The 15,908-nt window shown below is 46.9% G+C and overlaps 1 protein-coding gene across 1 annotated transcript in view; it reads right to left on the bottom strand.

The window, feature by feature from the left end:
• Positions 1-3,021: 3,021 nt before the first annotated feature.
• The window catches only part of LOC139386181 (platelet-derived growth factor D-like), a 58,600-nt gene continuing 45,713 nt past the window's right edge, over positions 3,022-15,908 (bottom strand). The window contains exons 4-7 of the mRNA XM_071131653.1: positions 14,516-14,569; positions 13,968-14,175; positions 6,035-6,249; positions 3,022-3,250 (exon numbers count right to left, since the gene is read on the bottom strand). Coding sequence (XP_070987754.1) covers positions 3,116-3,250; positions 6,035-6,249; positions 13,968-14,175; positions 14,516-14,569 — 612 coding nt within the window. The 3' untranslated portion in view covers positions 3,022-3,115. The remainder of the gene's footprint in view (positions 3,251-6,034; positions 6,250-13,967; positions 14,176-14,515; positions 14,570-15,908) is intronic.

Here is a 15,908-nt window from a genome sequence, read left to right as displayed (position 1 = left end):
GTCCTTCACCAGTACATGTTTCTGTACGAAAAGGCTCTGTGTTTCAGATCCCGTGACACACACACACACACACACACACACACACACACACACACACACACACACACACACACACACACACACACACACACACACACACACACACACACACACACACACACACACACACACACACACACACACACACACACACACACACACACACACACACACACCTCAACAGCTAGCTATTTAATAATTCTGCTCACCATAATGTTTAATCAAAGCCTTTTCTTAAAGCTTAATTACAATTTTCCCCTCTCCATCTCTCAGTGCCCTGTTTTGCTTTTTTAGCATGTATTAATAGCGATTCAGTCTGTATGGCTGAGGACTTGATGTTTGGGGCTGAGGCCAGCTCCTCAGTGGAATGTGAATGGACCTTTATGAAGCCTAGAGGGGAAGCAAGAAGATCTTTGCTGTTTCTATATCACAGTGAGGGAGACGGGGAGGGAGTGACTGGTCTTGTATTCTGAGAATGTTTCAAGGTCTTTGATACACTGTCTCTCACACATGATCACAGATACAGTGCAACAGATAGTCTCTCTCACATTCCCCCCCCCCCCCCCCACACACACACACACACACACACACACACACACACACACACACACACACACACACACACACACACACACACACACACACACACACACACACACACACACACACACACACACACACACACACACACACACACACACACACACACACACACCTAGAATGCAGAATATTATATAGTGACGACTCAGTGGATTATGCTTGGGGATTAATTGTTTGAAAACTGTGTTCATTAAGACTACACAACTCAAGGTCCAAACCGAAATAGATCTAACACCCATTCCATAGTGCAGTTCAGATACAAGGCCTGCAAATATTGCAGATATAAAATATTACAGAAATTCCAACCACATAACCCTTCCACCTGGGGTGTACAATTGTCTTTCTTCGTTTGGGATGAACAATTCTCTTCATATGGGATGAACAATTATCTTGCTCTTCGTTTGGGGTGTACAATTCTCTTCATATGGGATGAACAATTATCTTGCTCTTCGTTTGGGGTGTACAATTCTCTTCATATGGGATGAACAATTATCTTGCTCTTCGTTTGGGGTGTACAATTCTCTTCATATGGGATGAACAATTATCTTGCTCTTCGTTTGGGGTGTACAATTCTCTTCATATGGGATGAACAATTATCTTGCTCTTCGTTTGGGGTGTACAATTCTGATTCTCCACGTTGGGAACATTTCTGGTTTGGCTGTTGATATGATTGGAACGTCGTGTAGGGCGGAATGTTCCGGTCCAAACACATCCGTCTTTGATCTGTCGAGGCAGGGGAGAGGGAGGGAGGGGGGAATATTTGTGGAGAGGAATAAAAGCAGAATGTTTTTAACTCGGCCTGGCTCTGTATCCCTCCTTTTGACAAATGAAGGAGGGCGAGAAAAACAACAGCATCACAGAACAAAGCAGAACTTCACAGGAAAAGCAAATAAATAATGTTGTCTTTAGGGAGGAGTGGGAAACTTGGGTCTGCCGGGTGGGTGGGTGGGGGGTGGGGGGGGGGGGGGGGTACGTGTGTGTGGTTGTGATCGGGCTAGTAGTGTTGTTCTGCCTCTCCATCCTCCTTCCCCAATGATTGTACAAAAACGGTTGCAGGAGAAGGACGTTCAAATATGAACATGAAAAACATAGAAAATGGCATAGACACTATGAACACACACACAAACACACATACACACCAGTGGAGGTTGCTGAGGGGAGGTTGGCTCATAATAATGGCTGGAATGGCGCGAATGGAATGGCATCAAACACATGTGGCCTGTGTATTTGATACCATTCCACCTTATCCGCTCCAGCCATTAACACGAGCCCTTCCACCAACTTCCTGTGATATACACATGAACAGCTCTTCAATACCTCAGTGGATCAGCCATGCTGGGGGCTCGGGCAGTGGGGGGGTCATACCTCAGTGGATCATGCTGGGGGCTTGGGCAGTGTGGGGGGTCATACCTCAGTGGATCAGCCATGCTGGGGGCTCGGGCAGTGGGGGGGTCATACCTCAGTGGATCATGCTGGGGGCTTGGGCAGTGTGGGGGGTCATACCTCAGTGGATCAGCCATGCTGGGGGCTCGGGCAGTGGGGGGGTCATACCTCAGTGGATCATGCTGGGGGCTTGGGCAGTGTGGGGGGTCATACTCAGTGGATCATGCTGGGGGCTTGGGCAGTGGGGGGGGGGGGGGGGGGGGGTCATATCTCAGCGGATCAGCCATGCTGGGGGCTCGGGCAGTGGGGGGGTCATACCTCAGTGGATCAGTCATGTTGGGGGCTCAGGCAGTGGGGGGGGGGGGGGTCATACCTCAGTGGATCAGCCATGCTGGGGGCTCGGGCAGTGGGGGGGGGTCATACCTCAGTGGATCATGCTGGGGGCTTGGGCAGTGTGGGGGGTCATACCTCAGTGGATCATACTGGGGGCTTGGGCAGTGGGGGGGGGGGGGGTCATATCTCAGTGGATCAGCCATGTTGGGGGCTCGGGCAGTGGGGGGGGGGCCATACCTCAGTGGATCATGTTGGGGGCTCAGGCAGTGGGGGGGGGGTCATACCTCAGTGGATCAGTCATGTTGGGGGCTCAGGCAGTGGGGGGGGTCATACCTCAGTGGATCAGCCATGTTGGGGGCTCGGGCAGTGGGGGGGTCATACCTCAGTGGATCATGCTGGGAACTTGGGCAGGGGGGGGGGGTCATATCTCAGTGGATCACTCATGTTGGGGGCTCGGGCAGTGGGGGGGGTCATACCTCAGTGGGTCAGCCATGTTGGGGGCTCGGGCAGTGGGGGGGGTCATACCTCAGTGGGTCAGCCATGTTGGGGGCTCGGACAGTGGGCGGTGGGGGGGGGGGGTACATTTGGGTTTTGGCTGGGTGGAAGCAGGGCACAGTTCATGACCAGAAGAGGGGTATGGGTGGTAGGTTTGTAACAGGTTGGTATGTGGATGGATGGCAGGGGAGCGCTACAGAGAGAGAGAGATGGAGATATAAACAGCAGTTAGTCCCAGAGCTGTGTCCCCCTGTCCCATTGTCTCTCAGCGGGGTGGTCTGGAGGGACAAACACAGTCACAGCGCTCGTGGTGCGTCAAGTGGACCTCCTCTAGGGCCCAGCGGACACGAACTGTCTGACGCCGTGAATAACCTCCCACCTCAGGAGCATACTTCAACACCTAGAGAGGGGAGGGGGGAGAAGGGGAAAGGGGAGGAAAGGCAAAAGGGGGAGGAGAGGAGGAAAAGTGGAGAGCAGAGGAGAGGAGAAAGGGGGAGGAGAAATGTGGAGGAGACGCAGGGAAGAAAGGGGGATGAGAAATGGAAAGGGCGAGGAGAGGTGAGAGAAAGGCAAAGGGGAGGAGAGGAGAGAAAAAATGGGAGAGGAGAAGAGAGGAGAGAGAAAGGGGAGGAGAGGAGAAAGTGGAGAAGAGAAAGGCAAAGGGGGAGGAGAGGAGAAAGGGGAGGAGAGAAAGGCAAAGGGGGAGGAGAGGAGAAAGGGGAGGAGAGAAAGGCAAAGGGGGCGGAGAGGAGAAAGGGGAGGAGAGAAAGGCAAAGGGGGAGGAGAGGAGAAAGGGGAGGAGAGAAAGGCAAAGGGGGAGGAGAGGAGAAAGGGGAGGAGAGAAAGGCAAAGGGGGAGGAGAGGAGAAAGGGGAGGAGAGAAAGGCAAAGGGGGAGGAGAGGAGAAAGGGGAGGAGAGAAAGGCAAAGGGGGAGGAGAGGAGAAAGGGGAGGAGAGGAGAGAAAGGGTAGGATAGGAGAAAATGGGGAGAGAAAATAACTTCAATGGAATAACAATGAGATGGTGGTAGTCTTGCTGCCAACTTGACTAATAGTTATCTCCTCCCTCCTGTATCAAACCTCAGAACAGTTATATTCACAATTTGCTCACACACACACACGGCAGGAGGGTTCTGTTAACCCTAGTGGTTAGAGGTGAGCCAGCAATCGGAGTATTGCCATTTTGAATCAAAATATATTTTATATTTGAGATTCTCCAAAGTAACCAACCTTTGTGAATATAACTTTTCACACCGTTGGCATTCTCTCAACCAGCTTCATGAGGTAGTCACCTGGAATGCATTTCAATTAACAGGTGTGCCTTGTTAAAAGTTAATTTGTGGAATTTCTTAACTTCTTAATGCGTTTGAGCCAATCAGTTGTGTTGTGACAAGGTAGGGGGATATACAGAAGAAAGCCCTATTTGGTAAAAGACCAAGTCCATATTATGGCAAGAACAGCTGAAATAAGCAAAGAGAAATGACAGTCCATTATTACTTCAAAACAAATTTCAAGAACATTCCAAATTTGAGGTTTTTGGTTCCAAACACTGTGTACCTTTGTGAGACGCTGAGTAGGAAAACAGATGATCTCTGCATGTGTGGTTCCCACCATGAAGCATGGAGGAGGAGATGTGATGATGTGTGGGTGCTTTGCTGGTGACACTGTCAGTAATTTATTTAGAATTCAAGGCACACTTAACCAGCATGGCTACTCCAGCATTATGCAGTGATACACCGTCCCATCTGGTTTGGGCTTAAGTGCCAAATAATTTGTTTTTCAACAGTACAATGACCCAACACATCTCCAGGCTGTGTAAGGGCTATTTGACCAAGAAGGATAGTGATGGAGTGCTGCATCAGATGACCTGGCCTCCACAATCATCTGACCTCAACCCAATTGAGATGGGTTGGGATGAGTTGGACGGCAGAGTGAAAGAAAGCAGCCAAGTGCTCAGCATATGTGGGAACTCCTCCAAGACTGTTACAAAAGCATTCCAGGTGAAGCTGGTTGAGAGAATGCCAAGAATGTGCAAAACGGTCATCAAGGCAAAGGGTGGCTACTTTGAATAATATAAAATATATTTTCTGTTTTTTCTGGTTACTACATATAGCGGCGATATACGTATATGTGTTATTTCATAATGTTGATGTCTTCACTATTATTCTACAATGTATAAAATAAAGAAAAACCCTTGAATGACTAGATGTGTGTCCAAACTTTTGACTGGTAGTGTAAATAACAGTCCCTTGCTCCAACCTCGACATGCGTCTTTCAGAGGGGTTGGGATAAAGTAGAAGTCAAACTTCGTTTGGACCTTGTGTACAATTGACAAATAATATGATCTTAATCTTATTTGGTCAACATGTTAGAGGGAGGCTACAGGTAGGAGACAGGAGACAGGAAATTACTATCTCACACACACACCAAACCCCTACAGCATAAACAGAGAAGCAGCTTAAAGAGGCAGATGCTTCCAGAAAATGTATCAATGACAGAATTGAGAGAGAAAGACAGAAGAGGTGAAAAGGAAGGAGAGAAAGACTGGTGCTGTGGTGCTGTCTGATTGCCGATGCGGTGCTGTCTGATTGCCGATGTGGTGCTGTCTGATTTCCGATGCGGTGCTGTCTGATGGCCGATGCGGTGCTGTCTGATTGCCGATGCGGTGCTGTCTGATGGCCGATGTGGTGCTGTCTGATTGCCGATGCGGTGCTGTCTGATTTCCGATGCGGTGCTGTCTGATGGCCGATGCGGTGCTGTCTGATGGCCGATGCGGTGCTGTCTGATTGCCGATGCGGTGCTGTCTGATGGCCGATGCGGTGCTGTCTGATTGCTGATGCGGTGCTGTCTGATTGCCGATGCGGTGCTAGGCCCAGAGTCTATCTCTCTCCCTCTCTGATTATACTGTAGCTGGTTTATAATAAGATATATTTATAATGTCTGTCTGTCTGTCTGTCTGTCTGTCTGTGTGTACGTGCCCAGCCAGTCTTGATAAGAGCAGAGTGGGAGCTATAGCGGCCAAATAGGAAAGAAAGGAAACATGAACTAAGAGCTGGGCATCGGCCAAAGACGAAACACACAGCAGTCATATGAAGTCTTGGCTGGGCTACACGTACAGCAATGGGTACAGGTACAGCCGTACCACAGCCATTCCTAATGTTACATAACAGGGCATGGTGTGTGTACCTCGTGTAGTTTGTCACTGGTCTTGGCCGGGCTGCAGGTACAGCTGTTCCAGTTGTCCGTCCCACAGGCACAGTTCCCCCCACAGCGCTGCACCAGTAGGCATCGTGGGAAGAACACGGCGTTGGTGGCCCTCAGCTCCTCCCTCAGGTTGACAGAGTAGTTCCGAGGTGTACAGCTGTAGCGTTTCACGTCATCATACAGACGGTCCAGGTCAACTATGGGGGAGAGAGGGAGGGAGAGAAGGGAGGGAGGGAGAGAAGGGAGGGAGGGAGAGAAGGGGAGGACAGAACATCATTGATGGCTGATTGCAATTTGTATTTACAGTCAATACCTTTAAATGAACTGTATTGGCAACATTGTTTAATTTCAACAAAGCATCTGTAAATGCATGGAACTGAATGAGAAGGGGATGGGGCAAATAGAGAGGCTGGGAGGTAGGAGAGATATGAGAGTAGGAGAGATATGGAAAGAACAGAGGGGGGGTTGGTGTCTGCTAGGTGTGTTTGTGTCTAGGTGCTAGGTGTGTTTGTGTCACAGACAGTAAGAGCTCTAATCCATGTGTAGTGTGTCTGTGCAGGCAGACTATTCCTGGAGTGTTGGCTAGCGTGCTAGCAAGCATACCAGACAGACTAGGGCCTATGGGCAGCGTAATGTATGTATGTATGTATGTTTGTGTGTGTGTGCGTGCATGCGAAGACAAAATCAGGACACCATTTAGCCGTGTGGAAACAAATGGAACAGCTTCTATAGTAGCAGCTATCATCAACCCTTACTCCTCATCATGTAGATCTGAGAGGATGGGTGTACGTGCTGTGGAGAGGGCTCTGACTAGCCTATCAGAGAGTGAGAAATTGTGCATTGAGACCAACAAGATCTCACGGTTTTACCAATTTGACTTCATATTCCGACGTTTGTCCACGTTTATCCAAACGTCAAATGAACAAGACCCTCGTAGCTGGAGCTTAAGGCATACGCCCACAACGCCCTAGCAAACCGCAAGCCTACTTGATGGTGAAAGTGCTCACCGTTGCCCTTAGTGGGTGGTTTTCAATCCATCTCCAGACGTCCAGGGTAGCTGGACGGATGTTGAATTGCCTTGGATCGTGACAGCAGGTCTATGTTCTCACCGTGCTGACAGACCCTATACTGTCCTAATGTTGCATAACAGGGGAGGGGACATGTGTGTGTGTGTGTGTGTGTGTGTGTAGGGGTGTCAGTGGTCTAGGAGAATGAGTGTAATCTCCAAAAGGCAGTGGTGTGGAACACTGCTCTGATACTGGCTCTGAGAGAGCGTTCCGAACAGAATGAGTATGTCACTCACACACTCCAGAGAAAATGAATAGTGTGTGTGTTGGTATGTGTGTGTGTGTCCGCAAGTGTGTGCAAGTGTAAAGTATATGTGAGTGTGTGTGTCAGTATGTGAGTGTGTAAGCAGGGTTACTGGGTTCTGTACACCAGGGAGAGATTGAGCTTTGCGTTCCTTGATTACATGGCTTGAGGAGAGCATAAAGATTGCTTTCAATAAGGTGGTGGTGGTGGGGGACAAAACAGAAGTGAGACAGGAGAGTGTGTGTGTGTGTGTGTGTGTGTGTGTGTGTGTGTGTGTGTGTGTGTGTGTGTGTGTGTGGTTGTTTGAACGAAAACAAAGCTAGGTGCTGACTAGGGAACATTTCTGCTCAGCTGCACAGGTTGAATTTCCAATTAGAGTGTGATGTGGGAAAAGCCTACCAAAGACATGCAGCAACCCTGCTACTGCCACAACACACACAGATCAAATCTTATTGGTCGCATAAACATATTTAGCAGATGTTATTGTGGGTGTAGCAAAATGCTTGTGTTTCTAGCTCAAATAGTGCGGTAATATCTAACAATCCACAACAATCCACACATTTGAATGTAAAATAATGGAATTAAGAAATATATAAATATTAGGACGAGCAATGTCGGAGTATGTATGTATATATACACACATACATGCACAGTACTAGTCAAACGTTTGAACACACCTACTCATTCCAGGGTTTTTCTTTATTTTTAAATTCTACATTGTAGAATAATAGTGAAGACATCAAAATCATGAAATAACACATATGGAATCAAAAAAAGCGTTGAACAAGTCAAAATATATCATATATTTTTCAATGTAGCCACACTTTGTCTTGATGACAGCTTTGCGCACTCTTGTCATTCTTTCAACCAGCTTTAAGGGGTTCTTGAAGGAGTTCCCACATATGCTGAGCACTTGTTGGCTGCTTTTCCTTTACTCTGCGGTCCAACTCATCCCAAAACATCTCAATTGGGTTGAGATCAGGTGATTGTGGAGGCCAGGTCATCTGATGCAGCACTCCATCACTCTCCTTCTTGCTCAAATAGTACTTACACAGCCTGGAGGTGTGTTGGGTCATTGTCCTGTTGAAAAACAAATGATTGTGGCGCAAACCAGATGGAATGGCATATCGCTGTAGAATGCTGTGGTAGCCATGCTGGTTAAGTGTGCCTTGAATTCTAAATAAATCACTAACAGTGTCACCAGCAAAGCACCCCCACACCATCACACCTCCTCCTCCATGCTTCACGGTGGAAACCACACATGCAGAGATCATCCTTCACATTTTTTGTGTCTCACAAAGACAAGGCGGTTGGAAACCCCAAAAATATTTTGATTTGTTTAACACTTTTTCAGTTACTACATGATTTCATAGTTTTGATGTCTTCACTATAATTGTACAATGGAGAAACAATAAATATAAGGAAAAACGCTTGAATGAGTGGCTGTGTCCAATATTTTGACTGGTCGGGAGAACAAAGGAACCTGAGTTTCTGTACATTTCCACAATCACACCATGAGCAGTTAATCATGAAACATACACCTCCGCTGTTCTTCTTCCCGGAGAGCTTGTTATTTCTATCTGCACGATGTACTGAGAACCCTGCTGGCTGTATGGACAGGGACAGCATATCTGGAGAGAGATGGACTGAGAACCCAGCTGGCTGTATGGACGGGGACAGCATATCTGGAGAGAGATGGACTGAGAACCCAGCTAGCTGTATGGACGGGGACAGTATATCTGGAGAGAGATGGACTGAGAACCCAGCTGGCTGTATGGACGGGGACAGTATATCTGGGGAGAGATGGACTGAGAACCCAGCTAGCTGTATGGACGGGGACAGTATATCTGGAGAGAGATGGACTGAGAACCCAGCTGGCTGTATGGACGGGGACAGCATATCTGGAGAGAGCCATGATTCAGTGAAACAGAGTATGTTAAAGTCCCTGACCTCATCTACTTTATTGTCCAGAGACAACATTAGCGAGTAATATAATCAAAAGCGGTGGATGGTGTACACACCACCTGAGTCAGACTAGAAGTCCACTTCAAATACCTTTTCTCCGCCGGTGGAGTCTTGGAGCAGCCTCTGGGATAAGTTAAATTGCCTGGGAGGGTACAAACAAAGGATCTAATTCGGGAAAGTCAATTTTCTGGTAGTAATGCTGGTGAGTTACCACCGCTCTGATATCCAAAAGTTATTTCCGACTGTATGTAATAACACAAAAAACGTTCAGGGCTAATAATGTAAGAAATAACACACACAAAGTTGCTAATGAGCTAGAATCAGACCTGCCGTGTGTATTGGCGCCATCTTACCAAAGACACACAAACACAGAGAGAGAGAGAGATGCAAACACACATGCACACAGATGCACACACAGATAAACACACACACAGATAAACACACACACACAGAGATGCAAACACAGATGCACAAACACACACACAGATTCACACACTCGCACACAGATAAACACACACACACAGATGCAAACTCGCGCAGACCAGATGCACACACACACACACACACACAGAATCTATATTCACAAACACGCACTTTTACACAAACACAGATGTTCACAGTAAGCTCTGTATGGAGATACATAAACTCAACACACACTTAGCTTTGTATGGAGATACATAAACGCAACACAAACACATAGGAGTTGCTGACAGTAGTTGGAGTCTTAGCCAAGCCCAACTATTTACTTCGGAACAGGAGATCCCTCAGGTGGAGAGAGAAAAAGATGGAAGAGCGAGCGAGGAAGGGAAAAGGAGCGAAAAAGGAGGGAAAAGGAGGGAAAAGGAGAAAGAAAATAATAACAAGTGACAAGAGAATAAGGCGAGCGACAGTGTTGTGATGTGTCTGGTCCAGTCTGTTGAACACAGTGTTGTGATGTGTCTGGTCCAGTCTGTTGAACACAGTGTTGTGATGTGTCTGGTCCAGTCTGTTGAACACAGTGATGTGTCTGGCCCAGTCTGTTGAACACAGTGTTGTGATGTGTCTGGTCCAGTCTGTTGAACACAGTGTTGTGATGTGTCTGGTCCAGTCTGTTGAACACAGTGTTGTGATGTGTCTGGTCCAGTCTGTTGAACACAGTGATGTGTCTGGTCCAGTCTGTTGAACACAGTGTTGTGATGTGTCTGGTCCAGTCTGTTGAACACAGTGATGTGTCTGGTCCAGTCTGTTGAACACAGTGATGTGTCTGGCCCAGTCTGTTGAACACAGTGTTGTGATGTGTCTGGTCCAGTCTGTTGAACACAGTGTTGTGATGTGTCTGGTCCAGTCTGTTGAACACAGTGATGTGTCTGGTCCAGTCTGTTGAACACAGTGATGTGTCTGGTCCAGTCTGTTGAACACAGTGTTGTGATGTGTCTGGTCCAGTCTGTTGAACACAGTGATGTGTCTGGTCCAGTCTGTTGAACACAGTGTTGTGATGTGTCTGGTCCAGTCTGTTGAATACAGTGATGTGTCTGGTCCAGTCTGTTGAACACAGTGTTGTGATGTGTCTGGTCCAGTCTGTTGAACACAGTGATGTGTCTGGTCCAGTCTGTTGAACACAGTGTTGTGATGTGTCTGGTCCAGTCTGTTGAACACAGTGATGTGTCTGGTCCAGTCTGTTGAACACAGTGATGTGTCTGGTCCAGTCTGTTGAACACAGTGTTGTGATGTGTCTGGTCCAGTCTGTTGAACACAGTGTTGTGATGTGTCTGGTCCAGTCTGTTGAACACAGTGATGTGTCTGGTCCAGTCTGTTGAACACAGTGATGTGTCTGGTCCAGTCTGTTGAACACAGTGTTGTGATGTGTCTGGTCCAGTCTGTTGAACACAGTGTTGTGATGTGTCTGGTCCAGTCTGTTGAACACAGTGATGTGTCTGGTCCAGTCTGTTGAACACAGTGATGTGTCTGGTCCAGTCTTTTGAACACAGTGATGTGTCTGGTCCAGTCTGTTGAACACAGTGTTGTGATGTGTCTGGTCCAGTCTATTGAACACAGTGATGTGTCTGGTCCAGTCTGTTGAACACAGTGATGTGATGTGTCTGGTCCAGTCTGTTGAACACAGTGATGTGATGTGTCTGGTCCAGTCTGTTGAACACAGTGTTGTGATGTGTCTGGTCCAGTCTGTTGAACACAGTGATGTGTCTGGTCCAGTCTGTTGAACACAGTGATGTGTCTGGTCCAGTCTGTTGAACACAGTGATGTGTCTGGTCCAGGCTGTTGAACACAGTGATGTGTCTGGTCCAGTCTGTTGAACACAGTGATGTTTTGTGTCTGGTCCAGTCTGTTGAACACAGTGATGTGATGTGTCTGGTCCAGTCTGCTGAACACAGTGATGTGTCTGGTCCAGTCTGTTGAACACAGTGTTGTGATGTGTCTGGTCCAGTCTGTTGAACACAGTGTTGTGATGCGTCTGGTCCAGTCTGTTGAACACAGTGTTGTGACGTGTCTGGTCCAGTCTGTTGAACACAGTGATGTGATGTGTCTGGTCCAGTCTGTTGAACACAGTGATGTGTCTGTTCCAGTCTGTTGAACACAGTGATGTGTCTGGTCCAGTCTGTTGAACACAGTGATGTGTATGGTCCAGTCTGTTGAACACAGTGATGTGATGTGTCTGGTCCAGTCTGTTGAACACAGTGATGTGTCTGGTCCAGTCTGTTGAACACAGTGATGTGTCTGGTCCAGTCTGTTGAACACAGTGTTGTGATGTGTCTGGTCCAGTCTGTTGAACACAGTGATGTGATGTGTCTGGTCCAGTCTGTTGAACACAGTGATGTGTCTGGTCCAGTCTGTTGAACACAGTGATGTGTATGGTCCAGTCTGTTGAACACAGTGATGTGATGTGTCTGGTCCAGTCTGTTGAACACAGTGATGTGATGTGTCTGGTCCAGTCTGTTGAACACAGTGATGTGTCTGGTCCAGTCTGTTGAACACAGTGATGTGTCTGGTCCAGTCTGTTGAACACAGTGTTGTGATGTGTCTGGTCCAGTCTGTTGAACACAGTGATGTGATGTGTCTGGTCCAGTCTGTTGAACACAGTGATGTGTCTGGTCCAGTCTGTTGAACACAGTGATGTGTCTGGTCCAGTCTGTTGAACACAGTGATGTGTCTGGTCCAGTCTGTTGAACACAGTGATGTGTCTGGTCCAGGCTGTTGAACACAGTGATGTGTATGGTCCAGTCTGTTGAACACAGTGATGTGATGTGTCTGGTCCAGTCTGTTGAACACAGTGATGTGATGTGTCTGGTCCAGTCTGTTGAACACAGTTATGTGTCTGGTCCAGTCTGTTGAACACAGTGATGTGTCTGGTCCAGTCTGTTGAACACAGTGTTGTGATGTGTCTGGTCCAGTCTGTTGAACACAGTTATGTGTCTGGTCCAGTCTGTTGAACACAGTGATGTGATGTGTCTGGTCCAGTCTGTTGAACACAGTGATGTGATGTGTCTGGTCCAGTCTGTTGAACACAGTTATGTGTCTGGTCCAGTCTGTTGAACACAGTGATGTGTCTGGTCCAGTCTGTTGAACACAGTGTTGTGATGTGTCTGGTCCAGTCTGTTGAACACAGTGATGTGATGTGTCTGGTCCAGTCTGTTGAACACAGTGATGTGTCTGGTCCAGTCTGTTGAACACAGTGATGTGTCTGGTCCAGTCTGTTGAACACAGTGATGTGTATGGTCCAGTCTGTTGAACACAGTGATGTGATGTGTCTGGTCCAGTCTGTTGAACACAGTGATGTGATGTGTCTGGTCCAGTCTGTTGAACACAGTGATGTGTCTGGTCCAGTCTGTTGAACACAGTGATGTGTCTGGTCCAGTCTGTTGAACACAGTGTTGTGATGTGTCTGGTCCAGTCTGTTGAACACAGTGATGTGATGTGTCTGGTCCAGTCTGTTGAACACAGTGATGTGTCTGGTCCAGTCTGTTGAACACAGTGATGTGTCTGGTCCAGTCTGTTGAACACAGTGATGTGTCTGGTCCAGTCTGTTGAACACAGTGATGTGTCTGGTCCAGTCTGTTGAACACAGTGATGTGATGTGTCTGGTCCAGTCTGTTGAACACAGTGTTGTGATGTGTCTGGTCCAGTCTGTTGAACACAGTGATGTGTCTGGTCCAGTCTGTTGAACACAGTGTTGTGATGTGTCTGGTCCAGTCTGTTGAACACAGTGTTGTGATGTGTCTGGTCCAGTCTGTTGAACACAGTGTTTGACACATCACATGTGTTGTCTTTGAGAGGGAGGAAAGATACACTTTTACCTCTGACCAACTACAACAAGCAGCAACAGAGAAACTTCACACATCTTCCCCTCCACCACACACACGTTTGCCGTGAAGCCCCAGTCTCTCTATAAGAGCTGGGTGAACATTTAACTTCTCTCATTCTCCCAAGGTCACCTTGAAGGTTTTCTACTGGCTGACTAAGAAACTTGCACACGCAGTGTTGGTGCAAGGGAAGGAGGAAGGCTGAATTCTTTGTGTTATCAATGTCTCCCTTCAGTGAAGCACAGACCACAATATGTACTCCTTTGAAATGGCTTTTCTTTGTGTGTGTAAGCACCTGTGTGTGTGTGTCCGTGTGTGTGTGCGCATGTCCAGTATGTTATTACTCTTGTTCTGTCTGTTGTGCTGGTAGGCCCGGGGTCTGTACATGGCTGTCTCTCTGTACAAGCTGTCCAGGTCCTGTCTCCAGCTGTCAGGGTTGAGGTAGCGGAGGAGCTGCTCCACTGTGTTGAAGGCTGCTATGGTCTGGTCCAACGCCGCTGCTGTCAGAGGAACATCAGTCACCGCTGGAGCCAACACTGACAGACTGTCCTCCTGGAGGAAGGGTGGAGAAGGAGGGAGGGTCAAAAGTTCTGAGCAGGGACACAAGGTCTTCTTTAGTCTTTGAGAGCATTCTAGTGTGTCTGTGTGTGTGTGAGTCTATGGAATGCTCAGCACCAGTATCTGAGCTGCCCTCTGACTGTGCAATGTGAAAGCTTCACAAAGGTCAGGGGACAACCTTGATCTTTTAAAATCAGCCGAATGACTGGGCACTAGAGCCCTCTAACTGTCTCCAGGCTGGGACCAGTTTCTCCTGCTGCTGATCAGGAGGGTTAGGGGCCAACACAGGTAGGTGTGTGTGTTTGTGTTGAGCATGCTTGCATGTCCAACTCACCATCAGGGTCACAGTCTCCCAGTTAGTCTTTGACGCTGCAGGAAGAGAATCATCCTGGAGGAAGGAAGGAGAGAGAGAATGAAGGAGTGGTATTTGGGTTATTCTGGTGCGTTTACATAACTCCTGTCAGAACATCAGGATAATCCCTGGTTGAATTCCAGGTGATGGTATCGGGAGCTGGTCAGGATTTGTCTGTCTGTGTTGGATTAGCATTCATCTGTCTAACATTGTGCAATTGGGAGTTTGCTACAAAGCTGCTGAGATAAGTTCACAGACAGTCCCTAATGATTGAGCAGTGTTCCTCTCCAGGGCCCAGATTCACACAACACTTCTTCCGCAATAACTTAACTACGGGATCTGTGACCCCCCACATGGGACAGTTGAGCTAAAGTGTGCTAATGTGATTAGCATGAGGTTGGAAGTAACAAGAACATTTCCCAAGACATAGACATATCTGATATGGGCAGAATGCTTAAATTATTATTAATCTAACTGCACTGTTCAATTTACAGTAGCTATTACAGTGAACTAATGCCATGCTATTGTTTGAGGAGAGTGCACAGCAATGAACTTGAAAATGTATCAATGAACCAATTAGGCACATTTGGGCAGAATTGATACAACATTTTGAACAGAAATGCAATGGTTCATTGGATCAGTCTAAAACTTTGCACATACACTTCTGCCATCTAGAGGCCGGAATCTAAATTGCACCTAAACTGGAATAATATATTGTGGCCTTTTGCTTGCATTTCATTATTATCTTTTACCAGATCTAATGTGTTATATTCTACAACATTCCACAAACTTCAAAGTGTTTTCTTTCAAATGGTATCATGAATATGCATATCCTTGCTTCAGGTCCTGAGCTACAGGCAGTTAGATTTAGGTATGTCCTTTTAGGCGAAAATTGAAAAAAGGGTCTGAAGTTCCTTAGGAAAAAATACAAAATACATAAGATCGTTCGTAAGAGCAATTCCTCAACAGTATCTTAAGATTGAATGATTTTCTTACGAACTTCTCAAATATCTTCTTACGAATCTTCTTAAGATGTTTGTTGCTAGGAACTAATTTAGCTAGCTATCTATTTAGCAATGTAAATCATGTTAGCATATTTCCTAGTGAGATTACGGTTATAAAAACAAGTTATTGGGTTTAAAATAATCAATACTGAAACTTGCATATGAAGTTTGTGAGTGAATTAAACATGTTCAAATGCTTTCATGAGCTTTTTCTCTCACTGCCATGAGTTTAAGACAAGGGTTTAGCCATCTTGGAATTAAGAACATTTGCAAGAACAAATCCAAAAGCTTAATTTTCAAGAATGTAATTCCTTCTTAACTGTTTGCTTAAGGAGAAACATAAGAAATAACACAACAACATTTCCCAAAAA

This window comes from Oncorhynchus clarkii, chromosome 27, assembly GCF_045791955.1.
Source record: "Oncorhynchus clarkii lewisi isolate Uvic-CL-2024 chromosome 27, UVic_Ocla_1.0, whole genome shotgun sequence".
NCBI classification, from domain to species: domain Eukaryota; kingdom Metazoa; phylum Chordata; class Actinopteri; order Salmoniformes; family Salmonidae; genus Oncorhynchus; species Oncorhynchus clarkii.
This window is presented reverse-complemented; position numbering and strand designations above follow the sequence as displayed.